The sequence below is a fragment of the Saccostrea cucullata genome, unplaced genomic scaffold (assembly GCF_032062105.1).
Source record: "Saccostrea cucullata isolate Sc308-1 unplaced genomic scaffold, CSIRO_AGI_Scuc_v1 ctg156, whole genome shotgun sequence".
NCBI classification, from domain to species: domain Eukaryota; kingdom Metazoa; phylum Mollusca; class Bivalvia; order Ostreida; family Ostreidae; genus Saccostrea; species Saccostrea cuccullata.
The window spans coordinates 122,845-138,245 of record NW_026930700.1 but is presented as its reverse complement, the minus strand read 5'-3'; the positions used below and the strand labels follow the sequence as shown (position 1 = coordinate 138,245).

The 15,401-nt window shown below is 33.2% G+C and overlaps 1 protein-coding gene across 3 annotated transcripts in view; it reads left to right on the top strand.

Moving 5' to 3' along the window:
* The window catches only part of LOC134229667 (inositol 1,4,5-trisphosphate receptor type 3-like), a 101,829-nt gene extending 86,689 nt beyond the window's left edge, over positions 1-15,140 (top strand). For all 3 annotated transcript variants that reach the window (XM_062711435.1, XM_062711433.1, XM_062711434.1), the window contains 12 exons: positions 2,894-3,005; positions 4,473-4,591; positions 4,777-4,946; positions 5,671-5,778; positions 6,392-6,538; positions 8,363-8,468; positions 8,783-8,906; positions 9,899-10,077; positions 10,242-10,391; positions 13,521-13,598; positions 13,848-14,102; positions 14,263-15,140. In XM_062711435.1, the coding sequence (XP_062567419.1) occupies positions 2,894-3,005; positions 4,473-4,591; positions 4,777-4,946; positions 5,671-5,778; positions 6,392-6,538; positions 8,363-8,468; positions 8,783-8,906; positions 9,899-10,077; positions 10,242-10,391; positions 13,521-13,598; positions 13,848-14,102; positions 14,263-14,355 (1,641 nt within the window). In that variant the 3' untranslated portion in view covers positions 14,356-15,140. The remainder of the gene's footprint in view (positions 1-2,893; positions 3,006-4,472; positions 4,592-4,776; positions 4,947-5,670; positions 5,779-6,391; positions 6,539-8,362; positions 8,469-8,782; positions 8,907-9,898; positions 10,078-10,241; positions 10,392-13,520; positions 13,599-13,847; positions 14,103-14,262) is intronic.
* Positions 15,141-15,401: the final 261 nt, after the last annotated feature.

The window sequence follows — 15,401 nt, the reverse complement described above, 5'->3', positions numbered from 1 at the left end:
TTGTATGGCAAAGTGTCTTTTCAGCTTTTAGTAACATGCATAGATATAATATAACCTTAATAGATGTCACTTTCTTAATGTACTAAAGATTGACCATTCTGAGCTTGTGAATGCTGGAGATGTTGCATTGCTGCTTAACTTTTGTTATTTTTATATCTATATTAGATATGTAAGTCATACACCAAGATGATTGTATACATTTATATCCCTTGTATAACTTTTCCATAAAAATATTTTTTTTTTGGCTGATCTGTTCAGATTGCTTGCTACGTAGTCTATTAATGTAGAAATAACAGTCTGCATCATGTCAAATGTTCAGGTTGTACTGAGTATCGAATGCTTTATAAAGGAATAAATTCATCCATTTTAATTTATTTTTATACAAACAGCAAAAAGTAAGTATCCGTATTGTGTCAATCAAAGAAGTGTTGAGGTGTTATTTTGCAGGTGTAATCCATGTTCTGGTTTCTCTAAGTAATGGAATGTCAATTTTAAAAAATTGTTTTTAATGTGATCTGTTGTGCATGTGTTCAAATCTGAATTTAACATTGTGTTGAGATGGGTTTAGAATAGTAGTACCTGTTGTCTATAGGGACCTCTTAATATTGCATGTCTAGTTCTAGCCATTTGTCGCCGTGAAGTACAAGAGAATCAGCTATAAAAAAAACTACTGATCTGAATTAATGGATAATAACTTCAGAGATAGAAAGTTGACATATTTCCTTGAGCTTGACTGAATTACAAATAAAAATGGTTGATTCATTATTAATTAATTGTGTCTCTATTCTCTAAGTAGATAGGGAATCAATGTTGTTGTATACAGGCATTTTTTTTTCTTTTCAAAAAGTAGCAGTGTTTACAGTGTTGGAGAAAGAAAGCATGATTTTAGAAATGTTTGTTATAGTGGAAAATATATATGACAGTCATATGAATACTCTTAATGTTTGTCCAGTTAGCATGGCAGATTTATCAAGGAAAGTCACAGTGTCATTTGCATGTTTCTTGCAAATGCCAGGTGTTACTTAATTGCAACAGAACTTGAATCAGTACTGTATCTCTAATGTTGTCATCTGGAATATTGTGTGTTTGACTGGGTAAGAGTGCAAAATGAACATCCATTTTGTCAAATCTGAGAACCAGACTGTCTTCTCTACCTCAGACGGCAATAGCTTTGTTCGAAATTTTAACAAAATGCATTTTTCTGGAAAACCCAGATAGAAATGTTTTCATTATACTTTTAATGTAACTCTTGATCACCTTAGATGATATTAATGGCTTGTTTTGGATGATCCTTCCTTAGTGAAGGATTATTTAAATAAATGCAAATGAAGAGTGACATATTTATATAATAGTGTTGCATTATGCATGTACTATGCCTAAATAGTAGGCAGGGTTTGACACATGGTGCACGAGCCGTTGAGGCGAGTGCACTATGTGTCAAACCCTGCCTACTATTTAGGCATAGTACATGCATAATGCAACACTATTGTTATTATTATGCTGACTGTTGTAACTATTTATGCGGCAATCTATTTGACTTTTTCCTGAAAATATCGGTGCTTAAACAGCGCACTTGCAAGTACTCATTCAAAATATTCATGCTAAAATTGTTTGCATGCTTAGTTATTTTGGTTACTAGTATTTTCTCTAAATAAGTCGGGATCTTCTGTCCCAAAGAAACACATCTTTATTTTCTGTTTTGTTCGTAAGCTTTATTTGTTTGCAGACGTCGATTCTCATTGATAATTTTCTTTACATCCTTCAATCAAGCGTCATATAAAAAAGCGTTTTAATGACCCTATAAAATCAGTTCATCTAACGAACTGTATGTAATTAGTTTTAAAGTTTGTTGTACACATTAATTTAAAGTTCCTTAGAATAATATAACTTCAAATAATATTTGTCTATTTTCTCCTTCTTTTGTCAATTGTATAAATTAAGTTTATATATTTAATAAATTTCTACTAATCAGTGATTGTCTCTATGGCGTAGTCGATAAGGCATCGGACTGACAATCTCATGGTCGTGAGTTCGATCCCCGACATGTGCATGGAAGAATTTTATTCAGTAAATAAAGCCGTGCACTATTTCGGCATAGTATGCTTACGCTATATAAATCCTTAGACCACTATGCGAGAATAGTAGGGTATGGGTTATATAGAGACAAACTGACAGGAAGCATAATAATATGTCATAGCATCTTACATAATCTCACAGACAGGTTCTAAAAACATTTTTTTTTAACCTGTTCAGTAAAAACATATTGAATGCTCAGTAAAAACATAGAGAGAAATGTGTGTATGTGGAACAAGATAATTTTAAAATTCCCAATGGCTGGGGATGTTCAACTTTTTAAAATCTGTTTTTGATCTGTGTACATTTTCCCGAAGAAAATTAACATCAGATAACACTTTTTTTTTTAATTTCATTTTAATTTTTTAATTTTAGTTGTTAATTCAGTTTGATTTAATTTAATTGCATGTTATTTCCTGTGATTTGGTGAGATGTTAATTTAACATATAACTTAGATTTTATTTAACTTAAATTTATATTTGTTTAGTAATTTTATTTGAAATTGACCATTTAAACTACTGTCAAAATATGTTACAAATGAAATTATAATGAATATGCTATATGTTTTTTACACAAGCAATTTTTTTTTTAAATTAAATTGGCTGCTGATATTAATACCATTTAATTTTCTATTCTTTACATCTTTTTTTAAGATTTGATTTTAGTTTTTGTTTAGAAAATGTCTTATTTTTTTGTTTTATTTATTATTATTTTCAAGATTTCAAGACAAACAATGCTGGGATATTTTTATTTTAAATTGAGCATCTATTGAAATTCAGTTTGATACATTCTGTCATTTTATTATTTGTTTGTTTTACAGAAGAGAGACCCCGAGTTTGATGAGCTGTACAGTTTGATTCAGGATACAGGGTTCTCTTTTTACCACATTCTCTGTCGTAAAATGGATCTAGAAGACGACACCAAAAAGATGAGTAAGTAACGGAGCATCCTCACAATGTCAAGGGTTTGTGATTTCTCGAACTCCATCCTCACAATGTCAAGGGTTTGTGATTTGGTAACGCAGCAATCTGAATCTTACTGGCGTTTGACTCCGTTCTGTAGTAGTGTACAAAGTATTGAATTTACACATAAAATGAATTGAGAAATCATAGTGTTATTGGCATGATACTTTAGAGATGTACAAATTCAGATTTTGATAGAATGAAGCAATGTTAGTCTTACTGGTGTTTGATTAAATGCCTAGGTTGTATTTACAGTATTGATAGACTTAGTGAATAAGAATTAATTCAGTTCACTGACAAATGATCAGGACGGATCAATAAAATAAAAAAAAAATTATATAGTTAACCTTCAGAAATGAACACTAAAATGCGAGAAACATTTTTGTTTTGAAATTGAATCAGTACATGTTGGGATCTATACATGCACCACTGATGGGCAATGAACATTAAAGACAGCAAATTCTATTTCATTTATAAGGGTACTTACTTGGTTTACCAAGGAAAGGTAGGCAAAGCACACAACTGCGATCTCATCTCTCTAATCCCTCTACAACTTGACAAACTTTTGAATGTCTGGAAAAAAATTAATGTAGATCTATAGATATGAAGTTGTTCAATTTTCTGTTTAGTTTAAGGGTTTTGTGAAACATACTCTTTTGATTTTTTTTTTTTTGGTAAACTTAATCGACAACATTTCTGGATAAACTGTACAATATGAGCTTTTGTTGAGTGTATTAAGTATTGTACTAGTGTTGTTGCTTATGCTTGTTGTAAGATTGCCCTGTACAGAAGTTCTCCCAGATGGGAGGGGGGGGATTCTTTACAAATACTTCCCTGTCAGCTCAGCTGAACTTGGATGTCAAGGAAATGTACATGTATGAACTGATTAATAGGAATAGGATAGATTTTAATTTCGGAATTAATTAATAGATTGTTATCAGAATTGCATTAATTAAATGTCAGTTGGATGAAACTCGTGGGATGGATAGCCATTATTTAGATAAAAAATATTCAATATGTAAATGTTCCTCAATCCTTTTAAAATCATAAAATGATTGACACTTAGATTTATTCATTTATACTAGCTCCTCTTCTCATTTCAAGCATTTTTTCATAAGTGGCACACAAAAGGTTATTGACAGTGTTAATATGTGGAAATTCAATGTTTTTCAAGGTGAGATAAAAAACAGAAAGATGAAGGATTTTGGGGAATTGCATTTTTAAAATTCAATAAATTATGATCAAAATGATACATATTGGAGGGGGGGGGTATAAAATACATATTTAAAATGTAATCTGGTCTAGTGTCTGTAGCTTCCTTTGTGCATTTTTTCTTCATTTTGCAATATTGAAATATATTTTTTTCTTTCATACATTGTTTATATAATGCAAGTACAACTATTGCATTATATCCATGTATATTTTTTTCAATCTCAGATCTTGTTAAGAACGAGATGCAGAGCATGGCCTGGGACTTCTTCGCAGACAGCACGATGTCCATTGAAGTTATCAAGGACGATAGTCTTCAGAAGATTTACTTCAGAGTCAAGGACAGGGTGAGTGTCTTGTCAAGGTCATTAGAAAAAGGTCAAAAGTTCCTGTGTGATGAATTAATAGAGCCTGATACATCAGGCATCATTAAACTGTTAAAAACAGCCCAGTTTATATAAAGTGCATTTGAATTGCCTTTGTATACTTGATTATTTGCAGTCTAACATTGAGAAAATCCGTAAAATTTCAGAATGTTTTGAGGGAGGAGATTAAGGAGAAGTTTAAGTATGAGGTAGACAGGACGACTCCGAGCAATAAAATACGAGATTTCATGGACTGGGCTAGTGACATCATTCAAGACATCAAATACCAACGCAAAGTTCACGCAAACAAAATCGGCAGAATGCTGGTCAAATTATGGTAGGGAGACGAGCTTTTGATATTTAGACAGGATCATTGATAATTTATTTAATAATTAATAAAGAACTATATGCGGTATATTGCATATATTTGCCCCCACAAAAGTCAGATTTTGAAAACTTCCTGAAATGTGCTGAATTCAATAAATTGTATGAGAAATATAAATTAACAGAAAGTATTATAGTGTCAAAGCAGTGTATTCACAATTTTTGTTTTTATGACGTCACAAACTAGTCCGATTTTATATCCTTTTTCAGAAAGAGGACAAAATGGACAAAATTTCAACAATTTTAGCTTTAAAATTTATAGAGCGCAAGTTTGTTCAGGAACAATATTGACATATTTCATTGATATTATCATTCTACACATTATATCAAAATACTGATCCTGAACACACATGCGCTCGGTGACTTTTACTCAAAATATCGACGAAATATGTACATTTTTCTGTAAAATTCATAAAAAACTGAAATTTACGTCATGTTTGTGACGTCATTATGTACATATGGCGTCATTACTTATGAAAATATTCAGTGCTTTGAAGTCAGCATATACTCCGCTGTTTAAGAACTTAATTAAATATATCTCCATCAAAGTTTGATTTGGGGGGCAAATATTGGTTATTACCGAATAAAGTTCTTTTGAATTTTGACAGGATCCTTGTGAACTACATTGTAGTGTTTCTGAGTTTTCTGAGTAATTCATAAATTTTGCCTTTTGACAGGATCCCCATGAACTACATTGTGGTGTTTCTGAGTTTTGTCATCAGTTGTGTCATCATGGTGACCTGGACTGACCCCAAACTGACAGATGGGTCATCTGACACTGGAAGGTAAAACAGACTCATAAAATAAAACATTGAAAATAGTCTTCTATAGGCTCTCATAGTCTGGCTTATAGAAGTTAAAACAGATTGGGGGAGGGTGATTAGATGTGATTATTACATGTATTTACTGTAAACGTACTTTTTTCCACGGGGTCATAATTCCGCGGAATCTTAAGTTCTGTTTAATCCGTGGGTAGAAAATTACGCGGATTTCATAGACTGTCATTACATGCCTTATATTTATATTAAGTGCGCTTGGACAAAATCCGCGGGAAATTTGTGACCGCGTACATAGCGTAAATTAATACTACGCGGAAAAATGTACTTCTACAGTAATTCTATGAAAAATATGACTATTTGCTTGTACTCAGATCTGTATTCATTAAAACGAACTTTGTTCTGTGCACGACAAAATGTTTTACTGTGTGAGAATTTGTATCAAATGTGTAAAATTAGTCAAAAGTTACTCACAGTGATTGGAAATAAGTATAAAGTGTAGGAATAGGACAATTTTGTAATCGAACGTGATAAATTTGAAACACTGACTCAGATATTTTTTTTCTTCTGTACATAGAAAACTGTAGACCTCTAGTCTTACCCTTTTATCTGTTTATTACAGTGCCAAGCCTGAGACGTTCAGTAACTACGAACCTTTTCTGTACACGTTTGGGGGTATACACAATGTCCTCAGTCTCTGTATCCTCATCACATTTCTAGTCTCCAACAACCCCACCTTCCCGCCCTACACCTGGATACAGAGCAAACTGTAAGTACCAGAAGAAATCTCGAAAATGTCTGCAGCATTATTAAAATCCATCCATCACAAGACCATTTTCAAAGCTTCAATCGTCACATTACTGAAAATGTTCAGGTTTAGAAGCACTGAAATACCGTATAAGTGGAAATTTTAGCGAGACGCAAATTTAGCGATTTGTCCTTAAAAATGGGTGTTTTATTTTTAGCCATAAGTAATTTTAGTGATTTTAAAATGCTAACTTAAGAAGCTATTACAAGTAAACGCGATTAATTATTAGCGATATTCAATTTTAGCAATCTCAACACCCTCGGCAATAATGCCAAAATTAAATCCTCGCTAAAAATTCTGCTTATGCGATATTATGGCCACTGCTCAATTGATTTGAACATGCTTATACATGTATGATAAATCTCATTAAATGTCAAAAATTCATAAATAAATGTAAATGGAATATTAGTGAATAATTTACAGGTAATCAGTAATGTTAAAATTCTATAGTAATGACAGTTAATGAGTTATACAAAATGGCCTTAACCTTGCTTCAAATGAAAAATGGCAAGAAATATGGATTCCCAAAATTTGCTGGTACACTTTCGCATTTAGTTGAATACATATATTAGTGCTGTAAAGATTTTAAGTTGGATTTTGTGAAAGTAGACCATAAATATTTTGTCCAAGTTCAGTCACTTTTCTCACTAATATAGAAGATTTTTTTTAAATTAAATTAAAAAATTGCAAAAAAGATGTAAGATCAATACATATGCTAATAAGTATTTAAAATATCAGAATTTACATAATCAAATTTTAAAATAAAGATTTAATTGCTTTGTTTCAGAAAGAGGAGGTTTGTTTTTTATCCAAAGTATCAAAAAGGCTTATAAAACTAGATTATTTACCTATCAAAGGATATATTTAACATGCAGTTGGTGAATGGGGGAAAAAGATTTTTATATTTTTTTTTCTATTATAATTTCATAAATGATTTAATACTATGGAAATAGAGCTTTTTTCTGGAAATGGAAGCGAAGTTTTCTTATGCATATATTCAATATCTAGGTAGTGTAACATATCTATATCTTTGACTCTAAACTGGAGATGTTTAATCACTTTTTATGGAAACATTTTTAATTCATCAATATCAATCATTTTGTCTTTTGCTTTAGTGTTTATATCAGAGAATTTTCTTTTCTAGTTTACATCAATTAGTAGATGTAAACCTGCATTCATAAGCCACATCAGGTTTAATTTAACTTCAGCTTCTAAGTTAAATTAAGCAAGTTTTAAAAAAATGATGGTATAGAATTATGAGGAATTATTTCTTGCTTGCTTTAATTTAATAAACTATAGCACATTTTCCTGTACTTCCAGTTCATACTCTTTAATGAACTGCTCTTGCTTTGATAATACAGTGGACCTTCAGATATCCGGACGCCAGATAACCGGATGCTTCAGTATCCGGACGATTTTTCATCGGAACGGATTTTTTAAAATGCTATTTTGTCGTGTTAAACTGGTGATTCAGGTATCCGGACGCTTCACATATCCGGACAAATTGACTGGGAACCAAAGCGTCCGGATAAATGAGGGTCCACTGTATCTTAAGAAGCTATTCTCTGAAAAATTAAAAGTTCCTAAACTTTAAAAACACTCAACAAATTTACAGTTCTGTACCCCAGGATAAAAAGCATGTGTTATTCCTTTCAGAACTTCATCATTTGTCATATTATTGATGTTTCACTGTTTTACAGAGACTGTTACTAGAAAACAATACGCTCCTTACTGCAATGAAGAACAAAGGCTCCTATATATGAATGTTCTTGTTGTTGTTTACAGAACATCCAAAGATGATGAAAATGATTTCCGATCCTGGCATGAGAAGAAGACGGGGCGTTCACACTTAGAGATCGAAATCTACAATTTCAAAACTATTTATTACTTTGTAAGTACTTGAAATTTGGAGGAAGAAAAGCTTTCCTAAACCAAGGGCTCTAATGGAATTTTTTGATCAATAAGTGGCTCTCTAGTTTTTTTTTCAATTGTTTTGTAGGGAACAGACTGAGTAAATCATATTTATATACTGTAAAATCCTATATATATGCAAGGAATTCATGCATAAATTATATATTGGTTACTTTTGACTGAACTAATTTGTAGTAATAGACCAATTTTCAATTATATACTATGAAAATCAAATACATGTACATGATGTAATATTGAATAACTGCAGATCTGATGTCTTTATTTTTTCCTTAGATCTTCTTTGCGTGTTCGGTTTTGGGTACAGTTTTCTATGGATACTTTTTTGCCTTCCATCTTCTCCACATGGCAGAGTTGAATCAGTTACTAAAGAGAGTCATCGCCGCAGTAACTACCAATGGTAAGGTAGCATGAGAATATCACTGCCGCTTTTAATTTTGTTTTGGTCCTTAATTTAAAAAAAGTGTTCAGTGGAAATCGGCTTCTCCTTCTGTCTGTCAAGATGATAACTGTAGTGTCTTTTGAGTGTCTATTGAACATTATATACAGACTTAATGACTGTCTTCTTTGGAAGATGGTATACAGAGCTCAAGTAATTTACAGTATATAAAAGCTGTGTATGTCTACTTACTTAATTATCCATGAAATAGCAGTCACAGATTGCAAATTATTTACTACTGTAAACGTGGAAATTTTGACGATGTGCTAATTTTGACTATATTGACGATTTTACTTTTCTCGTCAAAATTTACACTCGTCAAACTTAACATCATATATATAGCGTCATACAGACATTGACCATTGTGCAACAATAACGCTTAGTTTTCTCGGCTTTCCTCTATTAAAACTAGATCAAAGTTATTTTTAATATCTTTTGTAATTAGTTATGAAAACAAAGTGATATATGATCACATATTTTAAAAACAAATCATTGTATCCAATACTGCATGCCTAACTTAGCGTAATTATCACGCCGTGTTTGACCTAGTTTGTCACCTCAAGGAATTGACCGCTTGTAATGAAAACGAATTAAAATTACGAAGGCAGTTTATTTAATCAAATCTTACACACTTAGATAGTTTGCGCAATCTTACACACTGTAGATGGTCTGTACAAAAATTAAATTTTAGTGATTCCAACGCTGCCTTTGTATCCCTGTGAATTTAAAGATACATAACTCTTGATTAAATATTTCGTCAAAATTAACACTCGTCAATTTTCGTAAACAAAAAATCGTCAATTTTTCAACTCGTCAATATAACCACGTTTACAGTATTTAAATGTAAAACAAAATTTCATTAAGGAAAGCTATCAAAACAATAAAGAAAAAAAATTATTATGTCACTTTTTTCTGTTGATGATAAGACTAACAAAACTGTTTTTTTTTTAAAGGTAAATCCCTGTTGATGGTGGCGTTACTAGGGTTGGCGGTGTTTTTCTGCTACTCTCTCATCTCGTTTGCCTTCTTCCGTGAAGTTTTCTTCCAGGAGGCGGCAGGACGACACTGTAGGACGGTGTACCAATGCTTCATCACCATGATCCACCACGGCTTTGTGGATACACCTTATACGGTATGGTATTTGATATAAAAAGATAATAAAAGCAATCTCACCGATATGTGTTCTTTATTATGTAAAATCAAATCGAAATGTGAAAAATAAATGCATATTGTTTTTGGAAATGAAATCTGTGGCTGGTTTAATTATTATGTATCATTATGTCCCTCTTTGAACAGACTATTGAAGGCCTGATGGATGATAATTGGGACAGGGTCATATACGTGACTATTTTTGACGTGACCTTCTTCATCCTGGTAACTACAGTAGGATTGAACATCATCTTTGGTATCATAGTGGACACCTTCTCCCAGCTCAGAGATGCCAAGGTAAGCTCCCCTTAATTTGTATCACTTAATGTGTCTGATTGTAATGTGTCAGATACCTCATATACCATTTTATGGTCCGAGAGTAAAAAACAAACGATTGTAGCAGTTGTATAAATAGAGATTCTCTGACTTAGCCGAGTTAGTTCAAGTAAGTTACCATAAAATCACTAATTTTCGTGGGGGGTAAATGTTCATTGTTTTTTAGGTATGAAGAGACCCATGAATTCATGTCCACCACGAAATGTAAAATGTTACATAGTTACATAAGTACTCAACAATTCTTCATCCATGAAATCAAATCCCCACAAACCAAGAATTTTTACTCAAACCACTAAAATTTGACAGAAATATGTGATCTTCCAATATTAAGGTGGGCAAAGCTCACTAGATTATTATTCCACAAACTGACAAATTTATATATGGGTCTCTATTAGACCACAGAACATGAATCTTGTGAGGTTTCATGAAGACCAAGGTATTTGGTTAAGGACATGTATGATTGCAGCAAGGAAAAGATTTGCAGTGATTAACAAAATTTCTCACATGAGATAAAATTGATTCTACCCCTTTTTAGCTCACCTGAGCCGAAGGCTCAAGTGAGCTTTTCTGATCAAAATTTGTCCGTTGTCTGTCGTCGTCGTTGTCGTTGTTGTCGTCGTAAACTTTTCACATTTTCATCTTCTTCTCAAGAACCACTGGGCCAATTTCAACCAAACTTGGTACAAAGTATCCTTGGGTGAAGGGGATTCAAGTTTGTTCAAATGAAGGGCCAGGCCCTTTTCCAAGGGGAGATAATTATGAATTAGAGAAAAACTAATGGCATTTTTAAAAAATCTTCTTCTCAAGAACCACTGTGCCAGGAAAGATGAAACACATGTGGAATCATCCTCAGGTAGTGTAGATTCAAGTTTGTTCAAATCATGACCCCCGGGGGTAGGGTGGGGCCAAAATGGCCGATCAAAGTTTTACATAGGAATATATAGGAAAAATCTTTAAAAATCTTCTTCTCAAGTACCACTGGGCCAGGAAAGATGAAACTCATGTGGGATCTTCCTCAGGTAGTGTAAATTCAAGTTTGTTCAAATCATGACCCCCGGGGGTAGGGTGGGGCCAAAATGGCCGATCAAAGTTTTACATAGGAATATATAGGAAAAATCTTTAAAAATCTTCTCAATAACCACTGGGCCAGGAAAGATGAAACTCATTTGTGATCTTCCTCAGGTAGTGTAGATTCAAGTTTGTTCAAATCATGACCCCCGGGGGTAGGGTGGGGCCAAAATGGCCGATCAAAGTTTTACATAGAAATATATAGGAAAATTCTTTAAAAATCTTCTTCTCAATAACCACTGGGCCAGGAAAGATTAAACTCATGTGGGATCATCCTCAGGTAGTGTAAATTCAAGTTTGTTCAAATCATGACCCCCGGGGGAAGGGTGGGGCCAAAATGGCCGATCAAAGTTTTACATAGGAATATATAGGGAAAATCTTTAAAAATCTTCTTCTCAAGAACCTTTGGGTCAGGAAAGATGAAACTCATGTGGAATCATCATCAGGTAGTGTAGATTCAAGTTTGTTCAAATCATGACCCCGGGGGAAGGGTTGGGCCAAAATGGCCGATCAAATTTTTACAAAGGATTATATAGGAAAAATCTTTAAAAATTTTCTTCTCAAGAACCACTGGGCCAGGAAAGATGAAACTCATGTGGAATCATCCTCAGGTAGTGTAGATGTTTGTTCAAATCATGACCCCCGGGGGTAGGGTGGGGCCAAAATGGCCGATCAAAGTTTTACATAGGAATATATAGGAAAAATCTTTAAAAATCTTCTTCTCAAGTACCACTGGGCCAGGAAAGATTAAACTCATTTGGGATCATCCTCAGGTAGTGTAGATTCAAGTTTGTTCAAATCATGACCCCCGGGGATAGGGTGGGGCCAAAATGGCGGATCAAAGTTTTACATATGAACATACAGGGAAACCTTTTAAAATCTTCTTTTCAAGTACTTCAAAGCCAGGCTTCGTTATATTTATAGGGAATCATCCTCAAGTAGTGTAGATTCAAGTTTGTTCAAATCATGACCCCCTGGGGGGGGGGGGGGGGGGGGGTGTAAAATTCACACCCCCCCCCCCCCCCCCCCCCCAGTATACTTTCAGTTCTGATCTGATCTGTGTTTTTTCCTAGCCAATTGCTCAGGTGAGCGATGTGGCCCCTGGGCCTCTTGTTAATATATTCGATCAGTGCATACTATTAGTTCAAGATATATTACTGTAGTCAGCGGCGACTCACACAAATTGTTCCGACGAAAATAGTTCCATCATTAATAAGTAGATACAACATAATTGTTCATGATAATGCTGTGTATGTCATACGTAAAAAAACCCAAAATTAATGTTAATTTTTCCTCCAAAGATCACTTTCCGCCCTAAATGGAAATAAAAAATGTTAATATTCCTACGCTCGCTCCCTCCTCAGCTTTTTTTTTAACATGTTTGATAACAGAGAATATCTAGGTCATTCTACGGTTGATATTTTTACACTGATGAATTGATTATACTATATCAACAACTGTAATAAAATCATGTTAATTGTTCGTTAATTATCATATAGTTTCCTCTAAGAGAAAAAAAATAATCATTCTGTGTGTGTAGTATATTAAATTACGGATTTTTTAATCCCTGAGCAGATTCCTGCACGTGTGTAGACAAACTACACGTAGGGAGAGTACCTATAAAATGTGTAACAAAACCCGAACTGGCCGGGGATTTCTAAACTGACAATCGTTTAATTTTTTTGAATCAGAATTTGTATTCATGTGATCTAATTATGAAAAAAAGTTCTGTCTGCCATCATAACTTCTCTGTTCGCGGGAGTCCGTTTGACAACTCCATCGCACGTGTGTATAGACCAAGGCTAACTGGTCTTGCGGTAGGAGACTGGGTGACAGTAATGCTACGGACTCAAGAAATTTACACAAGTTCTATAACTAGACAGTGCAGTTTTATTTTTATAAACGTCATTAAACACTGTTGAACATATTAAATCTAAAAGTCGAATATCTTAGGATATGGGGTAACCCATATCTATTCTTGTTTAAAGCTGTTTATATATGTGTGTGTTATTGTAATTACAGTGGGAGATAGACAAGGATATGATGAACAACTGCTTTATCTGCAGCAGGGAGTCCTACGATTTTGAGAGACATGGCAACGTAAGTTTATAAAATCTAGTTCTGTATACATCTTTCATGTACGTGTATTATCATGTTATCAGATATTTGATACAATTAACAAACAGCTGACATTTCACTGTAGTGACTAGGAATTACCATTCACTTTCTAATATCTAGTAACATCAAAGTATGAGGGTGGGGGTCTGATCTAAGTATACTATCTGATATTAAATTGAGTCATATGGTATTTTCATCACAGTGACTAAATCTTTATGTTGTATACTACAGGGATTTGAGAGACATGTGAGACAGGAGCATTACCAGTGGGCCTATCTGTTCTTCTTCCTCCATTTGGACGAGACACGGCCCAATGACTACACAGCTCTGGAACTTCATGTCTTTAATCAGCTCCAACACAATGTCTACGACTTCTTCCCCCTCAACAGAGCTCTCAGTCTTATGAACGAGGAGAACACGAGCGAACGCAAGCTGGAGAATCTCCGAATAAACATTGAATACATGGTCAACAAAATGAAAGAAGAGGTAATGCTTTTAACTAATAGTTAAAAAAAATTCCTGATTTTTAAGACTTACAGCATTTGTTCACAATTGTTATAAGTTAAGATGAAAAATTACATTTTTCTTGAATTCTTGGTGAAAAATTGGGCACTTGCTCAAGTTTCTGTGTGTTTGATTTCTACAGGAGGCAGCCAAAGAAAGGGAGAAGGAGAGACAAAAGCAGATTGCCTGGGAGGCTGAACATAAGGCAACAAAAGCAGCCGGCCAGAAAGAATAAACCTAGACTGACCAATCAGTGCAAGGAAAACGACTGACCAATCAGTGAAAAGAAAGACTGACCAATCAGTGCAAACAATTATTTACCAATCAATGCAGGTTCTGCTGTGAAACAGTTGGAGCTTTTGATTATTTGTAAGGAGTATGCAGTTGGTCAGAATATATTTATATATTGTGGCATTATTTTACTTTCAGTTTTTAATAAAAACAATTTCAGCAAATATTTTGACTTTGAAGATGTGATAATGTTTGTCGGTGATTACTCAGAGTAAACTCATGTACTGATGTGATGTAAACTGAATATTGTACGTGCCGTATAAATATAAAACTTGGTTTACTATAAGAATAAGTGATCTATGTTGAATGAATGGGACACTTCTTTGTACGATTTGTTTGTTTAATCAGTACTTGAATACATGTACCTTATTATGTTTTGCAAAATGTTTGCAGTGAACAACATTTTTATTTTATTTTTTTTGGTCTTATATAATTACCATGACATTTTATGACATTTTATAACAAATTGTGTTTATAATATTTATGTGGCTTGAACGAAGATACATCCCAAGTGTCTGAGCATGAGAGAAATGTAAACTACAAAATTGATTGAGTGAATCTTAATTTTTGTAGTGTTTTGAATATATGTATAAATGTAATGAAAATTATAAATTCAAACTAATAAATAAGTTTACAAACTGTAGTATTATCAATCACTGTGATATTAAGATTTGGTAAATTACATACCTTCAATATTTTTAGTTTTTATTAAAAAAATTATAAAAGACATACTTGTGTACAAATGTATACATCAATTTAAAAAACAGCCTTATAAAAGGAAAGTAATTTCTTCTTTCTGATGAATTTCATAAACTTCACCAGAACTTTTCTGTTTTCATCAAATGAATTAGTTTTCTACCAAGACATCTAGTTCAGTCCACATGTGTTTGTTAATTTTATTTATATTATATTTATTTTGTACTTAAGTCTTTACATTTTCATGTGATAATATTTTGTTCAGTCCATCCATTGTTATATTTTTATGTTTTT